We start from the raw sequence: 17,355 nt of genomic DNA on the forward strand, positions 1-17,355 counted from the left end.
TTATGACAGATGAGTAATATGAACTGAAGCATTGGAATGAGGCAGATCATCATTTTAACTTATTGGTGGACAGATGTGCTTTGAGCTCATTTAACCCCAGATGTCACATACAGGAACAGGGTTTGATTAAAAACTATTCACTTCAAGGTCTTTAAAGATTGAGGAGCTGCAAGTTTGGTGAGTGCAATGCTTTTAAAGGAAATTTTGGGAAGTTCATTCATGCTTTAGTCAAAAGTTAGTTAGATAGGGCTGATACTGAACAAGGATGTGCACGGAGAAAAAGACAAGAATTGACCGAAGAACAACAAAACTGTAAGGGGCATTGAGAAAACCTGGTCAGCCATGGTCATTCATTCAGATGGAGAGAGATCAAAACCGATCCTGAACTGACCCTCTATGATAACTTCAAGTTACAATTACACCAACTGAATCTGTTAGTTGTCAGCTTACATGTAACCTTGGTGTATGAGCAGTACTAAAACAAAGTTTTCTTTGTTTCACCATCATCATTTTTACAGTTTTCAATGTTACATAGTCACAAATCTTCAGTTTCAGAGTCTGTGTTTGGTCCTGGTACAGGACACCAAAGAGTGTAGTGAGCAGCAGTTAGTGGATATTCTGATGATATGCTGCCCCCTATTTGTCTGGAGTGACCTCGACAGGTGGCCAGTTCTTACATACTGATCAATATGCCTTAAAATGAGAGCAGACTTCATTTGCACAAAATCCTTTCACATCCATGACTGTGAGAGATGTCGCTGTCAAACGGGGTCACAGCAGCACGAGCAGATCACTTTAAAAACACAAGCACACTGTGATACAAGTAGACATACACTCATACACATTTTAAATACTCTTCAAATACTAAAAAAATATATTTTTGCTTAAGGAAAATATATCCATTTTCACTAGGACTGACAGTAAGTTCTATCAGAACACAGTTCATCTGGTTTAAATAGTTTGAGTTGAAATATTTTCGTTGTTTTCGCCTGACAGGATCCTCTCCTCCCACACACTCCTCTCTCCTCAGGATCAGACCTGCCTCCCTGCACACCTCTTGCTGTCATGCATGAATACACAACCTGCTGCTGCTACTTTATACTGTAGGTCAACTAAAAAGATTCATGTAAGTAAGGATTACAGGATTTCTGCACGTGTTGTAATAAAAACACAGTGTGAGACTTCCTTTTATCTGTGTGTGTCTATGTGTGTGTGTTAAAGGGACAGATAGAGAGAGAGAGAGAGAGAGAGAGAGAGAGAGAGAGAGAGAGAGAGAGAGAGAGAGAGAGAGAGAGAGAGAGAGAGAGTGGTGCTAGTCTATGCCAGCCCCTACAGGCCGCTGCCTTGTGCATTGTGCCTTCAGTTTGCTGTCCGTCATCACTCCAACAATGTTTAACTGTGTGACCCCTTTTGTCTCAAGGCAATAGGCTGTGCGTATGTGCAGCCAGATAAAGAGGCGTGACTGACTCACTCACACACACACACACACAAATGAGACACAATGCAGGACCTTTTCTGAGGTTCCTCTGCGAGGCGATGTGAGGAATGATTCTCAAAGGCTTTTTTCCCCACGGAAAAGGACCTTTTTTGCTCTGAAATTGAATGTTCTAACACTTCTGGAATCAAATGAGACTCAGTAATATCAATGCAGCAATATCAGCATACTGTACAGTCACTTATAGGAGTGAAAATGATGAAGCATATTGAAAGCCCAGTTCAAACTTTTGCAAGTGCATTGAAATTCTATGACTGGCCATGTTGATGTAATGGATTTAATTTCACTGAGTTTCTCCCCCAACAGTTATTTCCCCCATTCTGCTTTGTGAGGAATGATAATGACTTGTTATCTGAGCCAGCAATGCATCTAATAAATCAGAAGTGCTGGGACTACAATTGTCACCCCCAACTACAGCCTCATGCTTAAAGACAAATTGTTTGTGAACCATGAGTCATATTCAGAGAAGTGCACTGAGATTATTCAACTTGATGCTGGAATAAATCAGATTTATGAAAATCAAATAACGTGCACCCTTCTTTCTTTCAAGAAGTGCTTCAGGGATTCAAATAACTTGACGTTGCTCTCATTAAAAGCATACCAATCTAACCCAAGTCAAAGGAATTGCACTGCTGATTCATCATCTTACTCCTTCTATAAATTTGGCCCTGGTTTCAGATTTCCCGAAAAAACCTGTTGTAAAAGGATCCCAGTTTTTTTAATGTAAGCCTATGTCACATCTTCACAAAATTGGCAGAAATACTGTCCAAACGTTTTCATGGCTACATTGCAACTATCCTTCATTTCACTCTTGCTAGCCATCTTAAAGCTGCACAAATAAATTTTAGCCACATGGAGCTGAGTTATAGCTACAGTAGCACCATGTCATCTTATTTATGGTGAATTTGTTGACAAACACAGCTGTTGCAAAGGTTCATTAAGACGATTTGATGTCATATATTTGAAGTCCCCCCAGACTTGTCCAACAATGCCTTAAGTACAGGCTCCATCGAGAAACAACCCTCTGGACACTATCACACAACTGCAACCTGCTCTCTCAACGAACTTCTGTTGCCTTGGCCACAGTTCGTGGACATGTTGAATCACACCAAACACACAAAAAGAAAGACCGCCACGCACTGAATGCTCCAGAGGGTACTCTTAGCTTACCAGTGGGCAAGTTCTGGTTTGGAGCAAAACTTTTTGCCTTTCAAAAATGATGCAAATTTAAAGAAATTGTTGGCTTTGGGAAATACATTTATTTGCTTTCTTTAGTTTATGACTGTCCACTGCTTGCAGCCCAGTGCAGCCCTGGGTATCTTCTACTCATTGGAGTAGACAATGATGTCCATCCACTGCCACGGGGAGCAAACTAGATGTCATAAAACTGCCCTCATAGACCACGACCATTAGCAGACACATTGGCATTTATACAGAGCTCTGTTTCTGTCGAATGCTAAGTCCAGTAGCTCTTCATTGATTCTTTAGCTCTGATTTGGTACCAACCGACTCATGAGGAAAATATTTGGATCATTTGCTAGCAGGGTGCTAGCCAGTTCATCAGCCACTTTGTACCTTTGTTTGCCCGTTGGTGGTGTTGTAGGTGGTGTACAGTGGGGTTTATCAGAGCTTTATGCCTGAAAATGTTTGCTAACCAGAATTGATGAGAACAATGAGACTCAAACATCCTGTATAATAAAAACAACAGGCTAAAATTTAACATTACAGGGTAATTTGATTCAGTATTAATATCAAAAATATAGATTAAAGCTGGTTTAAAGAAAACAATGTGCTGTAAGATTAACAATTAATCTTGAAAATATGTGTTGTTGACGCACAAAAACACAAATTATTCATACATTCTAAAGTGCTGTGATATAATTTTCCAACAATCATGTTGTCTTGTCTCATGTACACGTCGACAAATGTTCGTGAGGTTTTGACAGGGTCTGTCACAAACAGATCACAGTCCGACTTCATGTGTGATGTTAAATTATTATTAAAATGAGGAAAGAAATGGAATCACAGGGAGAAGTCATTCCAATTAGCTGTTCAGTTCAGCGTCTCACCCGCTGACATCCTCAGTCTGACCCACAGTCAAAGAATCCTCAGATTTGTCAGCTGAATATTTTCACGTCAAGCTAACGTGGACAGAGTGAGCGCAGAGCATCAATCACAGAGAAAATGTAAAAAGATGATTTTCATTTCATATTTATGTTGTCCCATCTATCAGTCATTCGAATCCCCCATTTACATTTTAGCCTTTCTGCTGGTGCTCTTATCCATAAATCTTACAATAATTGAGCAGGTAGTGGTCAGATGTGTGGCCCAAGGACACTTTGACAAATACATTATCTTGGATGTGCGACAGTCCAATTTCTGTATGACCCCTTTAACGACTACCTTGTGTCACCTTCGATAAAATAGGTTTCTGTCTCTCTACAGTATCTGTGTAGACATAATCCTCTTACAACTTTGAGTTTAAACATGTGGAGAAGAGCTTAAAAAATAAAAATACCCATTTCATTGTAGGCTATGCTCACACCACAGGCCTTTGTGTTCACTTCCAGCCTGCTGCACCCATCAAATGACAATTACATCAAAAGATTTCTCTTCTCTTCTTGGGAGCCAACACTTTTCCCTCCAGTTTCAGGTGTATTTCAGCTGCTATGTGTGCTTTTAAATCCACGGAATCTCCCTAAACACCACTTGAGCACATTTTTGTTCTTACTTCTTTTCTATGCTTTCACATTGGTGTCCTGCCCACTAACACTGCCTCTGCCAAACTGCCAACAATTTGGCATTTGTACTGTTGTGAATGGAGTAAGACTTATAGAACATTCATAAAATGCTGATTTCAGCTTTCAAATACCTCTCACATGTAAATTATATGCCATAGCATCTGAATTTGCATCTGGTGACTGGTTGAGAAAAAATCTGCATTGGAACATTTTCTGTATTGTGAGCATAGCCATGCAGTGATTCTTTGTCAGTGTGTTACTCATCAGTTCTTTGAACCTTAGATTTGATTGCTTATTGCTAACATCTTCACCAAGCACATATTACAAACTCATTCTGCCTCACACAGTCTTATCAGCTAGTGACAAAGCTGAGGCATGTAAGGGATGATGTCTTGTAATATTTGCTGCTCTAATTTAGTTGAGGCTAAATGTTCTGACATGAAGAGCAAAGGGCCAAAATGCACAGTTCTAGCGGGGTTACATCTCATATGAGATTAGCCAGACTGGAGGTAGTCTCTCTGCGAGCCTGACGGTCCATGTGTCCAGAAACAGTGAAGATATTCAAAACCCTATCCACCAACCTTCGTCCGTGCCTTGTCCTTTCAAGCAGGACCACCACAACAGAGTATATCCCAACGCCCACAACTGCTGCCCCCCCTCCAGCAAGCAAAACCACTCCAGAGATGTACATGTCATTAAGGGCTTGGCCAGGCTTCGGCATGTGGTTAGCCAGGGCCAGACGTAGTAGAACCCCTCCACAAATCAGCAGTGACAGCCCGGTAATCAAGACCACAAGGAGGTCCGATAAACCACCACTTTTTAGCATGTCGATCCGCCGTCGGCTTCGAATGCAGTTCATGTCCTGCACAGCCGAGCTGAGCAGCTGTTTGAGCAGGACTCCCAGGGCAAGCAGACAGAGCGCAGTGCCAGCTCCCAGCCGCCATTCGCTTGAAACGCTGGTGGTGGTGGACAGAAGGCCGACGCCGCCCAGCCCGCATCCCAGGATTAGAAGTACAGACACGCAGTAGCACAGCAGAGACTTCCCAGGATCTCTAAACCACCACAGCTCCACCTGCTCCTCCAGGATGCTGTGCTGAATCTGAAGTGGGTCTGCAGGACCATTTAGGCCTAGCTCAGGGCCTCTGGGACCCCTCAGGGGGGCAAAGTTGTCCAGTTCAGGCATCCTGATTGAAGTCCCACCCTTCTGAATAAGGTCGCAGCCACCACAGAGAAGACAGAATCCACGTGATAATCCTTTCAGTCCTTATTTCATTCACCAACAATTACAAGTGTGTCAGGACCCACAGAGAGTTCAGCAAGTTTTACGGGGTTGCTCCGTATATTATCCTGAAAAACTCAAAGGTGGCTGGAGTTGGTGGCAAATATACAGAAGAAAGGAAAGTAATACATGAAATGTACTTAAACACTCGACTGAGCTCAGTGTATTGTAGTTTTATCTGTCCAGGCCTTCCGTACAGCCTTGACATCCAAAGCAAAGAATCCAGTCTGGTTTTGCAGGGGAGCAGCAGTCATCTGGAAGAGAAGACAGATGTAGCTGTAACAGGGTTTGTATTGTACGTAAATCCATCTGCCATATACATAAAGTAGTGTAGTTTTATTTAATCAGTTGCCTATCTGTCACTGGCAGCTGTGTAAGAGAGAGATATGTCCAAGGTAGGATGCACAAATTTAACAAGTCCATGCCAATATGTCCCATCTATGAACATGCTGCTTTTTTTTGACTTTTTGAAATGCTGCTAAGAATTGTAATAAAAGGATGTAATGCATGTCATGATGCTAAATTGGTCACATAACATGGCAAACAAGCTAGCTGGCAGTTGTGCTAAAATAACTTGATCTTTTATCATGTGCGTCTGAGTCAACCCTGGCAAGCTAACTATACAACGGATCAGCACATATATTCTGTTATTAAGCAGGCAGGAAATGACAACACAGAAATAAACTCAGTCTTCCTGTCCATCATTCCCACACCGAGCACAATGCAGACTCTATGGTTGTTTAACCAGCCAGTTTCTCTGGTGTCAAGCTGAGCTTGGTTACATCAAGTTACACAAAGACAAAATCTGGACTTTAAACCCTCTTTGTTTTGACCGTTCAAGGCTCTCTGAACAAAGAGTGCAGCTTTAATTTCTGTTTGTCTTACATACCTTGAAAGGTCTGATCTGTGCAAGACGAGTTAAAGAGTAACTTCACTCCAGCTAAAAGTCCTGTTGTGCTAATTCCCAGTGATAGAAGTTCTCAGTTCACTATAGCGAGGCAGAAGTGCACCCAGAGGATTTGTTCAGCGCACCTTGTCATCAGGGTATGGTCAGACATGCGCGAATGCAGGCAAATGACCATCGCTTGCTGAGGTGAAATTCATATCAGAGTTCACTGAAGTTAAACTAATTTCATGAATGTGTGACTGTACCCTCAAGGTGTGGTGACAGGTGCAACAGACCACACCCTACAGTGATGCTGGGTGTGGTGAGACATCCTACAGAGGTCAGTGCAATGGTAATTCTCAGCTTGGTGATTGTGCGCTAAAGGTACACGGTAAATAAAAATCAAATCAAAGATTCACACACACACACACACACACACACACACACACACACACACACACACACAGAGTTTCTCCAAACATCCAAACTTGCTGTTTTGACTGTGTAAAACACTTGGTGTGCTGACACTGGCAACCTTTTCCATCTCTCATTATCACTATGCTAATGAGTTGCCACTACCGAGGTGGCTGGATAAAACAGGCATCAGCTGCCGATAGAATAAACAATACCCATCCACATGCACGCATGCACACACACACACACACACACACACACACACACACACACACACACACACACACACACACACACACACACTCTCTCTCAAACTGCTAATGCACAAATGTAAATTTTCTGTCTCTCATCCTCCCAAACACACACCCACACCAGCTCACTCAATGAATCCTCCTATTTGAACTCTCCAGGGCTTTGGGTCCATTTAATTTTCTTTTCTCTCAAATATGTGCCTTGTCCATGCTGTACTGTTGCACTGTTATATGTTTTGCCACATAACTATTAAAAACTCTCATTCTACCTGCCAATTTCTTTCTTTGCATATATATCCTATTTTATTCCCCCTCTTCTGCTCCTTCAGTCTTTACCTTACCTCAGCATATTTAATCTCCCCACCGTAGTTTGTAACCACGTCACATCCCCGTAACACACTCATGTAAACATATACAGCAGATGCACACACACAAACAACAATCCTCAAGGTTATGGCTGTCGACAGCTTGTCTTTTAAAACCTGTCAGCGGCTTTATTTCTATCAAAGTCAGCAGTGCGCGGCACAAGCCCACGCGTCCCAACACTCGCTGACAGGAGTTACAGCTTGTCCTCGCTGGTCGTGGATTTTGCTAACACAAACACTGCTTTGCGAAAAAAGAAAAGAAAAAAATGTCAATCTGAACAAGCAGAACATGATCTCACATTCAGAATAGAAAATCTTGTTGTTGTTGCTTTACTTGTGGCACCTCTAGACACAAGTTTACAGGCAGCAACTGACATAAATTTCTGTAAGGTTTTTCCTGCCTGTTTCAAAAAGACTACAAACTAAATGTAAGATCACATTTCCTATTAGTATGGACTGGTGTTGCCTCGTGCTGAAGCAGAGCAACAACACTGACAGGGAGATATGAAGCACATACACAAGGTGTGAAATCAAGACTGAGGTAATTACAGCAGAGAAGGAGGGGTGTTTATTGGCGACATGCTGTTCTGGAAGCTTTTCACATCCTGTATCTGATGGGAGATCACGTGTGTTTGTGTGTGTGTGTGTGTGTGTGTATGTGTGTGTGTGTGTGTCTGTGTGTGTGTGTCTGTGTGTCTGTGTGTGTGTTGTGCAGGGGCGAACAGTTGTAAATGAGTAGTAAAAGGTGAACATATGAAAAGGGAATGTGTTGGCATGTGTGTTTAGTCACTTGTGGTGTGATTGTGTAAATTTCACACACAAAGACTGAGATGAAGGTGCATTTGTATATGTGCGTGTGCACGTGTGTGTGTGTGTGTTTGTTGAGTCACTAATTAATCCCAGCTGGTTTGAGCTCAGTGTCACTGACAGGTAGCACCACAGAAATAGCACAGTAATTGAGGTGTGTGTTCATATGCTTTTTGTGTCTGAAGTTGAGGCGCCAAAAGGTGTTAAGGCGACAAAAACAATACATGCGATACTCCACCACTATCCACCTCTCTGTCTTATTAAGGTTTTGGAAATATCATCTCCCCTCATACAATACAAGTTCATGAAAGATTATTTTCTGTTTCATTAGGCAGCTCACAGCAAAGTGAAGCAGGGACGCAAACGGGTTATCGAGCAAAAGGCGATGGCACGCAACAAAGACCAGAAGATGAAATCGTACCCTCAACAACACACGTGTCTTAATCCATGTTGTTTTGCTAACACTCTGATCCATACGGACACAAACACACACACACACAGACACGCTGAACTGTGTCTGCTTTTCCTCTTTATCACTTGTATGACCTCTAGACTCCGTCATATCATCCGTGTCATATTGGCCTCATAAATATCTTTACAAAAGCACTGACTCACAGCTTCACTCTCCACTGGCTTCCTTTTAAATAACAGAAAACAGGTACAGAGACGAACAATTTACACTTTTCCACATGACTCAGTCTTTTCAGGGGCCACGGCGCTCTGGTCATCTGGAATTAAAGTCGCTAAAGGCACCTTTAGATTGCGCGACTTTGGATTGACAGTCTGAGAGAAACCTGGTTGTGAATCAAAAATGATGGTCTTACTTTGCACTGTGAGGCTGATTAGGAGCTGAGGCGATAAACTGGTACGATAGCTGTTGTCGCACCATCTAAAGGTGCCTTTTAGTCAAGAATGAAACATCTCAGTCCTCTACACCTGTGCATTAAAAACCTCCTGTACATTATGTCTAACGATGAATCTTCACACCTCAGCTGTGAATTTTCACACAACTCCCTCAGTGTTTTTGCATATTCATAAAACATGGATCTGTTGATGTGCCACTGTATCCGACTGAGAAGCAGCATTATTGATGATCCACTTTATACCTTCATTTGGCCCAATTAGGGCATTTTGGATTGACAATTGAGTCTGACAGTAACGTACCCATCAAAAACCGACAGTACTATCTGCTTATTTCACCATCTGAAGTAGCTCACAGTGGCTATAGAAAGCTGCACCAGTGATCATTATCACAATTTATTTGAAACAGATACTATATCTGAGGAAAAGCCTAAATGGGTTCCTTTTAAGTGACAGGAATAATAAGTGTGTCCTGTGTGCTCGGCCCTGCAGTCGAAAACTAAAACGACTGACGACAGGTTGACGCTAACGGTCCAAACATTGTATGTTGTGCAAATGCACAGAGAGTAATGATGAAAATCCCAAGATAATCGGAAACCTTGGACATTGAGTATCATTCTCTCTCTTCCTCTCTCTGTGTCTGCCTCATCTAGGTTTTCAGCCTGCAAGGTCACCAGAGGAGCTGTGCTTTGGAGTAAAAAACAGTATACTGCACTCCAATTACCTGGGAAGCTTTGGGACTCCGGTATTCCCCCCTCTGTTATGTCAGCCCGCTGAACTCATTTCACCGGCCATTAGTGTCTCATTTTATTGTTGATTCGTGGTTCTTTTAAAATTGGTTGTCTCACATTATATGCTAATCAGAATGCTGGTCAGCAGAGTAGCTTAGAAGACCGCAACAACATCCAGTGAAAATGGAGGAGCCAATATCTTGCTTCTCATAAAAGTTGCAGGGTTTGTGGTGGGATTTTTAGTCAGGAGAATGAATCTGCAAATGCCTTGACATGAAGTGGATGTTGGACCAGGTAGCAGAGGTGTAATGTTGAATGTTACAGCTTAGATAAAGACATGCATGCGCACCCAGCAAGGCTCTGACTGGAGTCCCACATGTATTTCCTTTTCGCTGGTAGGGAAACGTTTGCTCTGCTTTATTCGCGTTTGGAAAGCCCAATAAAAAAAGTCTTTCTTACTGTAAAAAAATCCCTCCCATGTGTTGATTTGCAAGTAAAAATGGCAATATTTTTACCAGGCGATTGCAGTTCTTCTTACTGTAATTCATTTAGATCACAGAGGCCAGAGGGAAAAGGAAGTGGGCGGCTCAGAAAGAAACTTTTGTGGCATTCAGAAAAACTTAGCCAACACTTCAGGCTGTGGAGCAGGCTTTCCTTCCGAATTTTGACATCAGTCTTCTTGTGGTTTCCTGTTTCTTTCAAATGATGTTTCCGGTATTCAGAATTTTGTCAATGTTCGCATCTTCTCTCCACACAAATGTGGAACAAGATATCTCTGCCAAATAATCAAAGCAAAAATATGTCAGGCGCAATTTAGGGGGAGAAAAAAGAGGTCCTTCTGGTCCTGCTGCTGAATTTCCTGCTGCGTGCGTTTTCATCCGCGGGCCTCGGGTTAGGCTGAAGGGGACTCCATGGGAGACAAGGCGATGTGTTGCCGTGGTGACAAAGCAATACTCTCCTCCGCTCTCCTTCCTGTCTCCCCCCACACACACTCACACACACACACACACACCCCCTCCTCTAGTCAGGCGTTGAATCTCTTGGCGTCCCCACGGGCGAGGAGAGGGGTCAGGGTTGGCTCCATCTGTCTATGTGATGGGCATTGGTGCCAAGCGCCACAGGGGCTGGAGGGAGAGGAAAGAAGGCTCGTGTGGAGTGGGAGGGTAACGGATGTTTCTGAGCTGTCATCTGGGACTCCGACTGGGGCAGAGGGCTGAGGCTGAAGCTGGGGCTGGGGATAGGGAATGGGCTGAGAGAGTGGGATAGGGATAAGGAGGTTAGAGGAGAGGGGTAGGCTTGGGGCTAGGGATAGTGCTGAGGCTTCATTGCTGTTCTTGGGGTTGCAAGCGTGGCTGGCAAAGAGAAATTATGCTGAATAGGTCTTTATGCAGACAAGCTGGACCTTTCTTTCTTCTGTACAGTCACAATGGACAGCAGAGGCACCCAGGCAGCCTCACTCTGTCCGGAAACATTGAGGAGACAATGGCCGAGTCAGTGTCACTGTCCTCACTCTGTCAGGGATCACAAGGGAAAACCTAAGACAGAAAGAGAGAAAGGAAGACCTTTACATCAGCTGCACATACTGTAAACTCACCCCTATGGCTCTCTATAGCAGGGCTTCTGTATTTAGTCTTCACCTGTTCTGCCAGTGAATTACAGCTTCAATGTCAACTTTGTTCCAATCTCAAAGATGCTTCACCTCCAGAAACTGATGTCTGATTATAGTTTTTTAGCATATTGTCCGAATTACAAGCCCAATCAAAATGAGAGCCATTTAAATTCTAAGAAGGGAGGGGATGCACAGATGTGCCCCTCAGCTGGAATCATTTAAATGTTGCAGCCATAGCCATTTTCGTCACAAACCAGTAATTTATTTTTAGCCATGTTAGCAGCATGACTCTGCAAATGACAACACTGGCTGGCCAGCTGATTGATCCACTACTTTGGTCTAAATCTCTCGACAGATATCGGATGGATTGCCATTAAATTTTGCTGAGGCGTTCATGGTCCCCAAAGGATGTAACCTAATGACTTTGGTGACTCTCTGACTTTTTCTTTAGTGCCACCATGAGGTTCACATTGGTGCTTTTGAGTGAAATGGCTGGACAACTATGGGATGATTGCAGAGAAAACTGGAAAAGGCATGTCCCCCTCGGGGTGAATTCTGATCCTTTTTTTTGGGATCCTCTGACTCTTCACTAACCGCCATCATCAGGTTACATCTACTTCGGTTTATGGCTAGATCTAAACATCCCCATCAGCCTCACTTGTCCTTTGTGTTTTGTAGTGCTAATTAGTAGATGCTAAAATAATTACGGTAAACATCACACCTGCATCTGTGTTGTCATTGTGAGCATGTTAGCATGCTGCATGCTAGCTTGGCTGAAGACGGCCAATGACATTTCTGGAGACTTTTAACAAACCTCTCCCTCTTATGCTCTGGCTCCTGATTTCATTCAGAGAGAGCTCATTTCTCTGCTTATGGCACAGCATCACCCCAACCGGCACGACCAGCCAAGACCTGCCCCCCGACACCTTATCCACATCCAAACACACTCTCTCATCGCCATTTGTTTTCCCTCCTTATCTCCTCAGCCTTCCACACCTTCCTTACTTTGTTCTACCTCTCTCCTCTCCTCATCTGTCTCACCACCAGTGCTCCTTTATCTGGGTAACTTCTTATCTCTCCCGTCTGCTGTCTGCTCTGGCGTTTTGGTGTCGGAGAGAGAGATGTGCGTATGGGGTGGGGGGGTGGGGGGGAGGGATTACTCGTCTTTGTCACAGATTTCCCTCTGGCTCCAGGTAATGCTGCCTGACTCAAAAGCCCCTGTGGCATAATGCATGCAAGCACACACATATACACAGCGTGCTGCACCTGTTTTCATGCTGTGCTGTTTGCACTGTGTTCTCAGCGAGATGGTTGTGTCATTACCCCCTCATTTCCTCTTACATCTACTCCCCATCATTCCCAGCATCAGAAATCCACCTGTTCATCATCCTCAGTAGGATTCCTCGGTATTATTAACTGACACAAACACACATTAACAATATAGGCCCAGATAATCAAAATATGATTCATGAAAATGCACAGAAAACATTTTCCATCTGTTGGCATTTAGCGCATTTGAATAGAGCTTCCTCCTCTCACGCTGCTGCTGGCAAAAATGTAGCCCAGCCCAATTTAGTTGAGTTTAGCACAAGCTTTGGGCCCCATTCAGCCCGTTTACAATGGCAGGAGCCAAATGGGGCTCTTAAATGCTGGGCCCAACTCAAAATGTCTTGAATGTTTCTGCTTCTATCCAATAGTCTCTATTACCAAACAAGAGCAAATTTGGGGGGGTTTTTTTAGGGGGGAGTTGGAGGAAATTAACTGAATGACGTGCATAATGACTAAGATGTGTTGGTCCCTGGATCAGAGGAGTGACTGTTGATTCAGAAAGAAAAACCTCTGGACAGCCGGCTGCTTTCGTCTGTCGTGCACAGCTGCAATATTAAAGCGCTAATCAAATCACCAATTAACATGCTGGTCCCCTTCTGCTTCACTCCTGCTGACGATGGGAAAGGGGCTACCTTTTCTTTTTTTTTTTTGTAACCCTCCTCCTTTCCTCTTGTGGGTTCAGAAGTGATATTCAGCATATTCTAATTTGATATTGGCTGTCTGGTGATAATGATTTTAATGAATGAGATGGCTATCTCGATGTTTGGCTGTCCATCTTATTTTGTTGATTACCTGAATTGACGTCTTTATACTGCAGCAGCATCTTATGATTTAGGTGGAGAGACTGGCGCTTTGATATTTGCATCCACATGGATTCCTATGAAACTTTGTACATTCGTGTTCCAGAGAAATTAAAGCCTACAAGCCTACTAGCTTCGGTGATCCCCTGTGTCTTTCTCTTGTGCCACCATGAGGTTGATATTTGTGGCTTCATGTGAAATATCTCAGCAACTATCAACTGGATCGCCAAGGGGTCATAGTGCCAGACTATTACTTTGCCTATAGATCTGTAGCTTCCTGGTTGCTTAGCAACTGGTCCTGGCCAGCCAAATACCTGCAAAACTGATGACTTTCCAATCAGCCTTCATTCTACTTACTTAGCAAACGTTAGCTTTCTCAAGAGCTAAACTAAAATAGAGAACATGGCAAACATTATAGCAGCTAAATTTCAGCATGGCGTTGTAAATGTTAGCCTAGTGATTTAGCACAGTACAGCCTCTAAAGCTGCTTGTGTGGCTGTAGACTCTAAAATAAACTACAAAAAGCAGCCTGCAGTTTAGTTTAGCATTTTGAGATGGGTAGGCTGCAAGAGAGAATGACTTTCCTGAACATAAAGATCCACGTAATATTCCACCAACTCTCTCTACACTGAATCGGTTGAACCAAACTGATTGTGCTGATAGGTGGACACATTTTACAGACGGGGACAGAGGTGGACGCAGTCAGTACAGCTGCTATTGATGACACACTACATAGGCTACCTGACTGTGTATCTGCTGACTGTGAAACAAAACGCCTCTTGGGGATATTTAAGATTCTGGCCTACTCTCCGCTCCACTCTTTGTCTGGGATCCATGTCACACACACACACAAACACACACCTCACTTACCGAGCTCTCATATAACTCCTTCACTTTGCACGGTCATCCACACACACAATCAGCAATCATCACTTTATTTTCCTCCTCCCGTTTTCTCTGCTCTGTGTTGACTCCAGGCTCTTTTCTAATGTGGTCTGTCACATGATTTCACCCTGACTTGTTTTTAAGAGTTAGACCTCATCTTAAAAGAAAAGTATATTCAGCATGTTACCTACTTCAGACGGTCTGTCGTGATTCATCTGTGGTCTTTAGATTAGTTACAACAGATCTAGACAAGGAAAGTGGCACAGAGGGTTGCGCCTGGTCAGTGTATTGATCTGTTGAATACAGCATCGGCAACACTTCCTCTCTCTTCGGTTTATGAATTTTCCACCATGACCTCAGACTATATGACACTGTCCTGATGATCTACAGTGCATATCATGGGCTCTCACCATCTCGCCGGTGCAAAGGTTAGAGTGTGATACAATGTCAAAATGTTTTACTTCCTTGTTTTCAATGAAAGTAAAACAGGCAATTCATATTTTCAGGAAAGTCCAGAACATACATTATATTACCCTGCTTGGGAAGAAGTGCCAGCACAAAGCAGATTCCTGTCGTTCATAGATACTCCCGGAAGCCACGGTTAAATTCATTAAGAAAAGATGTGTTTAGAGGTTAATGCTTGTGAATCTGCAGCCTAGTCTGCTTGTGTGTTGCTTAAATAATGATTTACTGTTCAGCTGCAAATGAGAATGAGGGGTAAGAACATTGCACAATGATTGGTGAACAAAATGTGGCTTTTGCATTTGAACATTTTTATCAGTTTTTGTCACAGTTGAGCCTTCCAGCAAGCCCTTACAAATAACAGAGGTCGCTTTTTCATCCGGAAACTTTGGGTGACTTTGAAGATCATGATGGTGTAAGACGTGGGTTAAACAAAAAAGTAACAAGAACACAAATAATAACACATGAAAACAGGAACAAATACACATAACCAGATCATCTGTCTGCACTGAAAAATAGATAATAGCTAAACGAATAAAACAAAATGCAAAAATGGGAAGACACCCACACATATTGAGCTGTAGGTGATTATGTTTTAGCCATAGTTATTTGAATGATATTATGCCACAATAGCTTTTTTTTTTTTTTTTCCACTCTAAGTAGGTTATGGATATGCCCAAATATAGGCTGCATGCATTCATGGGAGAATGCTTTCTTATAATTCAGTAATTGGTTTGCCATTATATTACATATATTGTTTATTATAGTTTTTTCATGGGAGAGTAAGAGGAACGGGGATAATTTAGCACCTTAAAATAAGTTTAAATTAACAGTGAAGAAAGCAAATAAATGAGAGGAAAAGCTGTTTGATTTAAAGAAAAGTTGGAACGAGGCTTCTTTCTTTCTGTTTGTGTGTGCCTAGTTGATCAGAGGCATATCTTACCTGTGCGCTCAGCTGCTCAGACTCGGTCTCTTCTGTGCCGAACTGTGCCGGACTGTTTCGCCTGTAATCCCACTCCCAGCCTGCGTCCACGCTTGCAAGATCTCAGTGCCACCGGTCACTGCCTTCATGCCTTTACCCCCTTTCCTTTTCGGATCAGGGGTCCACAGTGAAGCGATGGGGGCCGCCGGAGGTGCTCCGCTTCCTGCCTCCGCTCTCTGCTCCCTTCAGTCTCTCTCTCGCTCTCCACCGGACGGACTTCCCCCGTTTAATGCAGGTGTGGCCGCGCACGGCGGCAGGGGACGCCGATGGGAGGGGACAGAGAGTCGGTGGATCGACCTTCGCACCGCCGTGGGTCCCCGTGGGGAACCGCAGCGCATGACACGGAGTATGACAGCTCTAATATATAAAAGCCACACTGTGATGATGATATCCGCCGATGGGGCTGAATGCTCATCTGTTCTACGGAGCAGAAGTCATTTAACCCATCCTGTCTCCGAGGGAAGAGACGCAATTTGTCTCCGCGCAAAGCTCATCAATAACGCCTACAGTCATTACCGATTGAGTGATATGATATTAATATAATCAGTAAGGTCGAAACACGTGGTGACCTTATTGTTTTTCTGCCATTAGTCCCTCCACACTTATGTAAACTTTATTTGTGATTTGAAGACTCGAAGTTCATTCTTGACCTTGGAAACAGAAGCTGACAGAACAAGGTCCGTGTAGTGGCTGCTCTGGAGCTTTTCAATGCATCATGATCTTCTTCGGCTTCAGATGGAGTGGACCCAGTTGTGACAGAAGTGTAGATTTTAAAATCTGAGCACTTTTAGAGATTTCTTTGTCAACTGTATCAGTGCTATTCTCATCTATAGATAGAGTCTGTCCTATTCAATGTCTATTCAACCTCTGTGCTTCCATGAGATCATAATCATACGATCTATATTCCTAATATGCTGTTTAGTATTATGGATATATATTTTTATGCATCTCATTTTGTTGAATAGGGAGAATAAAGATGTTGATGTATGTATGCATGGTGATGTTGGAGGGGTATTCATGGACATGAGCTGCGGAATGCGATTAGGGCCACAGCTAATGATTGTTTTCATGACTGATCCATTTTCTCAATTAATCAGTTAATTATTTGGTGTATGAAATGCCAGAAAAGGTGTGTGTGGGGGGGGGGGGGATGCTTTCCATTTCATGATTTTCCTTAAAGGTCCAGTGCATAACATTTAGGGGGATCCATTGGCAGAATATGGCAAAACTGATCTCTCTTCCACAGAGTCCGCCATGTTGCACTGCCATTTCTTCTTCTTTCTTTTCTTGTGATTTTCAGGCAGGACACATGAAGGGGATGGTGAGGTGAGGGGTATTCAGTTGGTTGCAATCTGCAACCTCACCACTAGATGTCAGTAAATCCTCCTCACTGGTCCTTTAAGTGAGTCATCAAATGTCTTGCTTTGTCTGACTTAACCCACACACATGTTGTTTTCT

At 43.1% G+C, this 17,355-nt stretch overlaps 1 protein-coding gene across 2 annotated transcripts; it reads right to left on the reverse strand.

Annotated features, from left to right (window-relative positions):
• Positions 1 to 2,157: 2,157 nt before the first annotated feature.
• Positions 2,158 to 16,189, reverse strand: tmem125a (transmembrane protein 125a). 2 transcript variants are annotated; one of them, XM_076727283.1, is made up of 3 exons: positions 15,859 to 16,189; positions 10,180 to 11,365; positions 2,158 to 5,769 (listed from the first exon to the last, which is right to left on the reverse strand). In XM_076727283.1, exon 3 carries the CDS (start codon positions 5,417 to 5,419, stop codon positions 4,721 to 4,723), a length of 699 nt encoding a protein of 232 aa, XP_076583398.1. In that variant the 5' UTR covers positions 5,420 to 5,769; positions 10,180 to 11,365; positions 15,859 to 16,189; the 3' UTR covers positions 2,158 to 4,720. The 2 variants fall into 2 exon arrangements, with proteins under 2 accessions (XP_076583398.1, XP_076583397.1); XM_076727282.1 differs by having other exon boundaries at positions 9,824 to 11,365.
• Positions 16,190 to 17,355: the final 1,166 nt, after the last annotated feature.

Source organism: Chaetodon auriga, chromosome 3 (genome assembly GCF_051107435.1).
Source record: "Chaetodon auriga isolate fChaAug3 chromosome 3, fChaAug3.hap1, whole genome shotgun sequence".
Taxonomy (NCBI): domain Eukaryota; kingdom Metazoa; phylum Chordata; class Actinopteri; order Chaetodontiformes; family Chaetodontidae; genus Chaetodon; species Chaetodon auriga.